This window comes from Protopterus annectens, chromosome 10.part0, assembly GCF_019279795.1.
Source record: "Protopterus annectens isolate FY-2018-M chromosome 10.part0, PAN1.0, whole genome shotgun sequence".
Taxonomy (NCBI): Eukaryota; Metazoa; Chordata; order Ceratodontiformes; family Protopteridae; genus Protopterus; species Protopterus annectens.
In genome coordinates, this window is record NC_056744.1 from 1,684,756,654 (window position 1) to 1,684,766,997 (window position 10,344).

The window sequence follows — 10,344 nt, forward strand, 5'->3', positions numbered from 1 at the left end:
TACCAAATTACTTGTTTTTTACCAAGTTTTGGGGTCCAAATAATGGGTTGTCACGATTCCCAAGTGGCACCCCTTCATTTCCGATTTTTTTCCCTTTTTTTATTTTTTTTTTTCTTTTGCTTTTTGAGCTGACATCCTCACTTGTGCATTGATGTCAGCTGCCCCAGCCTGTTGGAATTGAGCTCAAGGGCTCAGGTGCATACATTTCCGGCTGGCTGCTACTGTTTGAATGCTGCAAGCAGGAAGAAAATGGCACATCTAGCCATGTATTTTTATATTCTAATTGGACTGCTTAGTTATTTCCATATCAGTTACTGGCGTTAGAGCTACGGACTCGTTTCAAAATATTTAAAGCTTCTCAACGGACTCGTTTCAAAATATTTAGTGCTTCTCAATGGACTCGTTTCATTTCAAGGTATTTTAACGTGAGCTAAGCTAGTTACTGCTTCTGAACTCGTTTTTCACTTTCTGGAGTTAGAAGTGTGTGTGTGTGGTTACTGCTGTTAGAGCTAAGCTATGGGGGTATTTCGAGCTGAAGCTAGTTACTGCTTCTGAACGGACTCATTTCGAGGTATTTTCATCTAAGCTAGTTACTGCTTCTGAATGCAAAGTATTTTCAGCTAAGCTTATTACTGCTGCTGAACAGACTCGTTTCAAGGTATTTTCAGCTAAGCTTGTTACTGCTTCTGAACGGACTCGTTTCAAGGTATTTTCATCTAAGCTAGTTACTGCTTCTAAATTGCGGGGTATTTTCAGCTAAGCTTGTTACTGTTTCTGAATGGACTCATTTCAAGGTATTTTCAGCTAAGCCCCGTTTTTCACTTTCCCGATTTTGTGTGTGTGTGTGTGTGTGTGTGTGTGTGTGTGTGTGTGTGTGTAAATGCCCCCTGGGAGTACACCTGGTGGCTAGAGATACTGAGGCTCAAACCCTGTACCTTGGGTACAGGTAAAAATAGCCTAAGTCCCTAGCCAGTTGTGAATTTATGCCTTGTATTTTTGTTGTATTCCTCATTAAATCTGTGGTTTTCAGGATTTTTGTGGCAAATCACTGAAGGATTGAATTCACTAAATAATGACAAGCATTTGAATTTCAGACTTCATTTATGCTAACAAAACCTTTTATTGTAGCAATTTTCTAAGTTTATAAGATCACTATTTGAAATTTGGCCCTATTTTGGGGCTGTAGTCCCCCCATTATTGCCTTTGCCCAAGTTTTTTTGTGCAAAGATGTTGAGAGCTATGTGAGAAGAACTGAATTCTATATTCCCCCATTATTGGGTTTGTCCACTTGTTTGTGCTAAGAGGTTGAGAGCTATCGTGAGAACTGAGTTCACTAAATGATAGTCATTTAAGTTTAAGTCTTCCTATCTTCTTTCAGGAAACTGCTGATTTGGCATAGTGGTATGTTGCTCTGACTGTAGTGCACAGGGTCCTGGGTTCAAGACTTGGCTGTGAAATGCATGGTGGTAACACAACAGTTTATTCTAGCAACTTTAAATTATACAAGCAATGTAACTTTAATTTATACAAGCAATGTTTAAAATGTGTTCCTGGTTTTTGGCCTTTTGCCCCCCCCCCCAAAAAATGAAATTGAAAATAAGTGTGAGAAGCTGTGCAAGATGCCTATGGCTTACACTACTGTCATTATATATATATATATATATATATATATATATATATATATATATATATATATATACACATACATATACATATATATATATATATATATATATATATATATATATATATATATACAGTGTGTGTGTGTGTGTAAGTAGACTTTTATGATGGAAGTGTTCTGAATTGGGCAGTTTTGTTATTATTGATTCATGCATTTTGTTTCATTCCCTACTGGAAAAATGTTCAGACAATGAATTTAAAATGTGCTCTAACTTAAGTTTAACAAGTGTGCTGCATTATAATTTAAAGTCAGGAAGGTGTATCAAAGAATGCATGTATGTTTCTTGTTTTGTGTGCAGGGGACCTATGATTTGTAAACAGCCCAAAGCTAATCTTTATCCACCACTGGCCAAATGCATTTTCTTTGATGTGGTGTGAGTTTCAAGGGCAGAGACGTTTTAATGCCAAATCTATTGTCATTGTGAGACAGTATTACTTTGTTTAGCAGATATGTTAATGTTTGTGCATTGTGCTGTAAAATGTAAAAATAAAATCCAAATAATTATTGTAGAAGTAAAGCAGTATTATGCACACATTAGTGTTTATGGTAAATGGGGCGAATTATCCAGGTAATGGGACATTGGAATGGCTGCAGGGGGACACTGGTGCCATATTGTGGTTGTCTGTTCTTCAGTTTGTATTTGAAAGTTGGTATCCCACAATTCCAGTGGAGTGGGTGGGGTTATGTAATTATGTATGCAATTTTTACGTTAATCAACTTACAGATTTGTACCTATTTTTTGTGGGCCTTTTCCAGATTTTTGATGTTTCCAGGTTGAGAGGTATGTCAGGGGTATTTGCTGTAGCTAGAAAAGTGCTACCAGTGGTGTTCCACATATCTCTGACCTGGGCCGCCTCCTTTTTTTGTATATACTTCTATGGCATAAAAGCCAATATCAATACACTTTGGCTAACCATGTCTAATGATTATTCCACATTACTGACATTTATCAGATATCATTCAGATACTTATCTCCAGCAAGAGCTATGTGAAACAAGTGATTGATGTGTTAATCATGGGTTTACTCTCCACATAAAAAAATGCTGCACAGTTTCCTGTGGTAAATCTAGCATCAGTACTCTGACTATGTAGATAATGTTCCACTTAAATGTGACACACTCGTCAGGAACTCGGGGGCCAATCTTGAAAACAGGTAGTTCTTTTGATTACCTTATTTCTGTGGTGGTTAGAAAACCTTTCTGTCCTGCACACTGTATCCTTCATGGTATCTCCACAAGGTCCAAAGAAGTTAGTCTAATTTTATTTCTCCATTATTAGGCCTGCCATTAGATATAATATCCCTTTGGTGTGTACCTTGCTAAGCACCTAAACCATCTCAAGAGATATCAGCATTTCCTTGCCAAAAAGATCTTAAGGCACAGTACCCTTAGCTACTGTGATAGATTTAGTCTTGTCCCTTTACTGAGCACTGACTCCTTATGGAATCTTTGCTTAGCCTTTCTATGCTATGTGTGACCCACCACTCATTGAATGCCTTCCCCTAAGCGGAACTAGTGGTAAAGTAAACACATGCTCCAGAGACTTAGATCAGTAGTACCACATCGTCAACTCAAAATGGCTTGACAGATACCTAACACAACATAGTTTGTTTCTGGAGTAGGCTGCCCTTACATGTCAAAGTACTCCCATAACCTTTAAAACCACTTTAGAGGACTGGATGGGTAATTGCAAATTTTTACTTGGGATGTGAGAGGAAAATCTACTTAATGGGGGACATTGTGAGTTTCCCATCAGTGTTGGGTAGTGTGGCTGAGCTTCTCAATGATCTTCTTGTCCATAAGCTTAGTAAGAGCCCATGAACTTATTTCTAAGGATCCTTGGATGTATGGCATCAGCCATCTTCATACTACCTGTGGTGAGGCTGCTTATGAAAAAATGATGGTGATATGTCAGAAGTGAGTGGCACGAGCAAACATTCCTTGTGGATGTCAGTTTCTTTATTCTTTTGCAGAAGCCAAAAGATCAAAAGATCTCATGGGAAACCAACAGATAAAGATGAACTTGGATGTCCCTTTCAAACAGGCTACCAAGACTTGAATTGTAACCATAGATGCCTTGGAATAAGCCTGGGGATCCGTCTTGGTCTGCCTGAGGTTACAGAGCACTCGACAGCAACCAGTTAAACAGGCACTTCAGCACTGACCCTGGCATGCTGCGTTTTCTAGCCAATCTGGAAACCAAGGGTTTTATACTTTGTAACAGATAGTAGCCTGCAAGGGCAGCTCGTCTAGTTCTTACCACAGTGGTGGTGTACAGACCATGGAAGCTTGGGAGGTTGCTGTACACTCAAAATTACACTAAGGGCTTCTTACTTTCTATCTCAGCACAACACCTTGGCAGATTAGTTGGGCAGCACAGCTGCAAATTCTCACAAGCAGATGTTAGATGGGCATCTTTCTGGATATCATTTGCAAGAGAGGCACAGCAGAAGTAGACCTTTTTGACTCTCCAAGCAACAATCCATTGAAGAAATTATTTTCTGGTGTACCATACAAGGAGGCTTTGACAGTGGATGAATTCTTCAGCTAGATGGGTCCATTTCTATATGATTATCCTCAAATTCCCTTTTCCCCCAAACAGTTTGGCAAGTAAGTGAGGAGAGCCCAGAAGTGCTGGTAATAACACTGTAGGGCTGTGGGATTCATATTTGCTGTGAGTAAGGCATTGTTACTTCTCAGTCCTTTTGTTGTAGAGTGAGGGCATGAGTGATGATACTGTTGTTGTGGTGTGGTTGATGTTTTGGTCCCTGGAGTTTTCTTTTTTGTTGGAGTAGATGGAGGGTGCAAGTGACGATGTCATTGGTGTTTCTAGAGGATTATTGATCAGAGATGAAATTTGTTTCATGAAGAGGCATCCCACTAGTGGCTGATGACTGAGAACTTTGTGGATTTTTGAGAGTGCCAGTGTGGGCTTATTCCTTTAAAATATTGTGTTAGAAGAAAGAGTGTATTATTCTATACAGTGACTTCTGATGTACATTAAGTGAATATAGACAGCAATCTGCAGTGTTTTTTTTTTTTTTTTGCTGTTTTAGGATATGCAGAACTCTTCCGATTTATTGTGCTTTATAACCTGATTATGGGATATTTTTTTAGAACTGCTGTTTGAATATTTGCATTAATGGCTGTTGGTGCTAGCTTTATTAAGACACTACTTAATTCTTTAAACTTGTTTTTGACTCTTTTAGGATGCATTTGTTACCTGTTTGCGTTAATATTTACTACAGTGGTATATTAGCTGATAGATCTTTCTGTTAACTTAATTTTTCTTTATTTGATGGTATTAGAACTATTTGATCTTAATTACTGTTATTCATTTTCATTCTTTTAATCAAGTGCTGCATAACAAAGCACATTGATAAAAATTAATTTGGTTCTCCCTTCTGATGCAGACAGCAGTGTAGAAACCAGATGCTTTACCCAGGGCTGTAACAAGGTCACTTAGCACCTTGGACAACGTCCCTGTTTGGGACCTCCACCCCCATGTGGACAGCTAAAAAGTCCCAGAAGTTGAGAACTAGAAAAAAATGTGTCTCAACTAAGCTTGCTTAGGATTTAAGAAAGGCTGATTGTCATGTCATCATCATCTCTTTTAAAGCTGTAATCAGACCCTTTAACATCCTCTACCAGAGGTAGCCACCCTCTTTTGCTTGCCTTCCTGTGCCTTTGAAATTGCCTGAACATTGAACCCAGCTAAAGGGGCCTTTGGTACACCTAAATCTGCACTCCCTCAGACTGACAATATGGATGAGTTGACCATTAGGCATCTGTTTTCAGAAGACATTTGTCTGAGCTCTTTGTGGCAAGGCTAACCTTTACTTTATTGAGGGTACATTTGTCTGCTCTCTCTGCCTGTCTACCCATGGACCGTCCGCCCTCCCTGTGGTCTCTTTGCTATCAGTAAATTTTCTCAGGTGAATTCCGCATCTAAGCTTCCCTAAAAGAATAATGACTTCACTATGGGGCTTGAAGTTTATGCTGTCCTAAAGCTCCTGACATGGAAAATAGCCCATTGGCTGGTAGTTACTGTAGTCAGAATAATCTCTAAACTTAAGGCCCTTATGTATAGAGTCCTCCTTAGTTTTCAATAAGGACACTCTTAGCTTGTGTACAGATTGCTCCTTCATGTCAAAGGCTTTGACAAAGCTAGTTTCTAACTAGTCTTATCTGCTTGCCAGTCTTTTACTGTTATCCATAGAATAAGGAGGGATGGATACTACATTCTGGGCATTCACTTTTAACTATAGATAACTAAAATACTACTTGCATAAAATCAAGAATATGAGGAAAGGTGACATTTTATTATTTATTTGCTTACTTTGCTGAAAAGGAAGAAAATTTAGATTAAAACAGCTGCATCAGTATATTACTTTTTGTTAGTCTACTCCTGGAAGACATTGAAAGTGCTTGTGAGACCACGTTTCTTCTAGAGCCACAGCTGCTACTACTACTGCTTTTATTAAAGGGGCAGGTACCCTGACCATTCTGAAGGCAGACATTTGGTCCTTTGTGCCCACCTTTTCTAAGTACTACAGACTGGACGTTTTAGCCAGCATCAGAGCAGGCTTTGCCACTGTTGTCCTGCAGGGTCTCCTGTGGCCTGTCCCTAGAAGGTAGCTAACCTCCTAACATGGCAACTGAACTATGGGAATCTTATCAAAGGTCATGTTTGCACCACTGATACATATGAAGAATACAGTACTTGTCAAAACAAAAATGTGAACTGTGGTTGGTGGTGATCTGTAAATAAAATGTGTGTAAGCAGAATGTACCTTACTGAGAATCTGATAATTGTGAAAGAACAGAAAGGGGTTGTCTGATATAAGGGCAGCCTCTGAGATGTTACATATGTCAGATTGAAGCACCAATAGCTAGAAATGAACATAAATTTAGGAAGTGGTGCAAACGAGACATTTTCACTGAATACATTCATTGGTGCTCATGATGTAGAGTAGGAGCTCATTGCTGGCCAGATTGCTCAGTGAAAAGTGCATATGAGCAGGAAGAAGAGGTTAAAAGAATGGGAATAATTAGCAATAAGAGGAGTAAGGCTTAGGGGATAAAAACAAGAAGCAGCAGAAGGTGTAGTGATCCATGTTGAGTGAATCTGAAAGAGGAATAGAAGCAAATGGAAAAAAACTTTTTGCTTTACAGAGTTCTGAATACTCTTCTATCAGGGAGGAAACAGAGGGTAGGGATCATGAAGCTAAGAAACTGTCCACTTGGACAAGTGGTATAAAAAGAAGAGAGGTGGAGAAAAAAATAGCATTAAAAAAAAAACTAAGTGGGATGATGAAATTAATTTCTAGTAATGCAAACAGTTTAAAGATTAAGAAGAGAGGCAATATTAACATTGGGTGAAATAGTTAAATTGCGATATGATTTACATGTAGGAGAGCAAATTCTTTTTTTTTTTCCAAATTTAGAAGCAAAAAATCTGAAAAAAATGAATATTTTCATTTGTATTGGAAGAGTGTTTGATGGTATTATTATTATTGGTAAAAAGTAAGGAGGAAATTCTGGAAAGGGGAGTAGGTAAGGAAAGATGGATGCAAGTTAGACTTTAAAGAAGGTAGATGTTATAATGTATGTGTGTGGAGACTGTAATTGTGATATAAGACTAGAAACTGACAGAATGAGTGAGGCAAAACTACCTGAGGATTTAATGGTGTTTAGGGCTTTATGATAATAAGAAAAGGGTGAAAACTTATTTTAGAAGAAAATTAGCCATCTAGATAGATTACATGATAGCTAGTCAGTGTATGGTAGTGGAATAATTAAAACTAATAAGAAAATTAGTTTTCTGATCATAGGACATTGTGGAGACATTGCCGAGAATGAAAGAAACAGGTAAGTAATAAGAAGAGGAACATTAAAAATTCAAACGTGTCATTTCAGGAAGGGTATTTTCAAAAGTTGTGTGAATGTCACTTGTATAATGAGAAGCTGTGTATAGTTACTTAGTAAGGTGCATAATGCCTTCCTAAGCAGTGTGCTGTGCTCCACTGTCATGCCTAGGAGTGATTCCTAAATGTTTTACACTTAGGCAGGTCATAAGAGCTATGGTCCTTATCATACTATGGTAAAGATGGGGATCTGGTGCTGTGAGGGCTCCAGCTGGATGGAGCTGACCAGCTTTACTGTGTGGAAGTGGGACAAGTCTGGCTATGGTAGCAGGTATGTCTACACCACAGGGAATCTTGTATCTGGTGGGGATTTTTCTATCATGCAAGGAAAGATGATTTTTTTTTCTTAGCACTGGTATGTTGTATCAGCTTTGTCTGCTGAGCAACATATAAAGGAAGGACGATTGCTGTACTGATAAGTACAGCACCATTGGATTGTATGTGGCTGGACTGTCACTGGTTACCCCAGTGAGACCAGCCATTCCTTTGACAGTGTTGTGTATGTGAATCATATAAAGTCAAAGAGAGTGCCATTTGCATGTTTACACCATGGTGCCTACACAATAGGGTAAGACAGCTTACAATGTCCTACTCCATTGTGTTTGCATACCATATGAATTGTACAGGATTTTGGTATGCCATTCTGTGCTGTACCGGCCCGCTGCACAGCACACAGTGTTTATAGGTAATTGCCTACTCTGTTCATAGGTAGTCACTAGGCATACAATACAATAGACCATTAAGTAGTCTAGTACAAATTTCTAATTGTCCCAAAGCACTGGCTGGTTAGGTGACTTGCTCAAGGTCACACAGTAGCCAAATGAAGGTGGAAAGATTAAAACTCTTTACCTTTGGTAGGAGAAGCAGCTCAATAACAAGTCAGAGCTTTAGCTCTGAGTGCTAACTGCCAGACTATGAGTAATGTGCACTTTTAATTAATGAGTACCTTGTACTTAGCAGGCAGCTTTCAAATTATAAAGATGTTGCAGTATCCCACAAGCTCTTCCACAGGCTTAAGTAATGATATTGCTGTGACCCTCAAAGTTTTTTTTTTTTTTTTTTGAAAGTGAGAATAAGGAAGATGAAGGCAGTTTGGCTCAGTGTTGAGTAACAGACACAGTATAGCCAGTCCAGCTGCAGAAGTCTAACTAGCATTCTATATTTTGCTTAGAATCTTGAGGCCTGACTGCTAGATTATGATAATTTTCATTTTTTTGGACTGCAGTTTGATTAACTCAGGAGTTGATTAATTGTGTTTTACATTACAGGGTGATGGCTGGGAGTATTTCTGTCCCCTCTGGAAGACACACCGAGGTGATACTGCACATTAATTGCCCCCGTAAGTGGACTGTATCAGGAGTAATCTGGAAAGGTTCCTCCAGATGACTCTGCATCCAGGAGCAGCACTTTTCTGAGAGAAGTAGGGACCAGTGCGATAAAGACAGTCAAATAATGCAGTAAATAAAGTTGGGCAGAGTGGCTCCCAATCTCAAAACATCCCACAACTCTTTGCCAATCAAAAGCTTTCTTATGTAGTCTTAATGCAGAACTTGTGTTTAAATTTAATAGCTAATAATTTTTTATTATTGTTAGAAATGTTCTATTTTTCACCTTTGTCAAAACCTTTTAATGCACTTATACAGTGTGGCTTACCACTGCCAGGCATTCACTGTTCAAACTGTTTCACAAAAGACTGTGCAGTGGTAATGTACCATGATCATTCAAAGAGGACGAAAACTGGCATTATTCATTATCTTGTACCATTTTCCAGTGTTGAATAGTCTGAAATTGCCATTGTGTTTAGTTTAACTGTCTGTCACATTATAGCATTCATTTTCATTTTGCGTTCCAAAGAAATATTCATTCATGTTGCACCACATGTCTATTATGCTTTCATACTATTTATTTAGCTTGTGTTGCCAAAGTTCAGATCTTGTCAATCTGGAGCCCAAATGGTGTGATAGCCCCTCTTTCAGTCCATATTAGTTATTATTCAAAAGAAGTCTAAAGGAACTGCTTAAAAACTTGTATCAAAATAGCAGTTGTTTAAAAATAAATACTTTACTGATAGCTAAATGTTCTGCAGTAGAAAGGGCTTTAGTATGAGAATATTTTGGATGATTTGTTTTTTATGGAGAAATATGTTGTATACTAAGATAACTCTTAAATGAAAGCACTGTGATTAAACTATATAGAATGAAAACACTATAGGAGGAGAAGATGGTTGTCAAGGTACTACAGGCTATCATATAGTCATAATTTCTGTTCAGCATTTATAGGATGAATTATTTACATGCATTAATGTTACAGTCATTGAGAAAGTTATTAGATTCTGTGTTGCTTGGTAATTGGCAACTTTATTTCCTTTGTACCAGAGATGCCCATTTATCCACTATTTGCATTTCATGCTACATACAGCTGTTTTTCAAAAAATATGGTATTACATGTCCAGATTTGTTTTTATTTAGTAAACTAGACTTGTGCCTTTTTATTACTGACTGCTACATGCACAATTAGTGCAGCTCAGTTCTGTGTTATTTATTTTGTACAGCACATACAATGTAATTTTTTGTAACAATTCATGGTTGTCAGGCACAACATGATCATGATCCAGCAATTGCACAATGAAAAAGGCATGGCTTATTTTGCTGGATTATCTGAAGAGAAAAGGTGTTTAACTATGTTATACAGGTGAGCCACTTCAAAGCATACACTTCTGTGATTGTTCCAGGTA

General features: G+C 38.1%; 1 protein-coding gene across 2 annotated transcripts in view; it reads left to right on the forward strand.

The window, feature by feature from the left end:
* The window catches only part of OSBPL10 (oxysterol binding protein like 10), a 546,334-nt gene extending 536,233 nt beyond the window's left edge, over positions 1 to 10,101 (forward strand). For both annotated transcript variants that reach the window (XM_044086441.1, XM_044086442.1), the window contains exon 7: positions 8,879 to 10,101. In XM_044086441.1, the coding sequence (XP_043942376.1) occupies positions 8,879 to 8,941 (63 nt within the window). In that variant the 3' untranslated portion in view covers positions 8,942 to 10,101. The remainder of the gene's footprint in view (positions 1 to 8,878) is intronic.
* Positions 10,102 to 10,344: the final 243 nt, after the last annotated feature.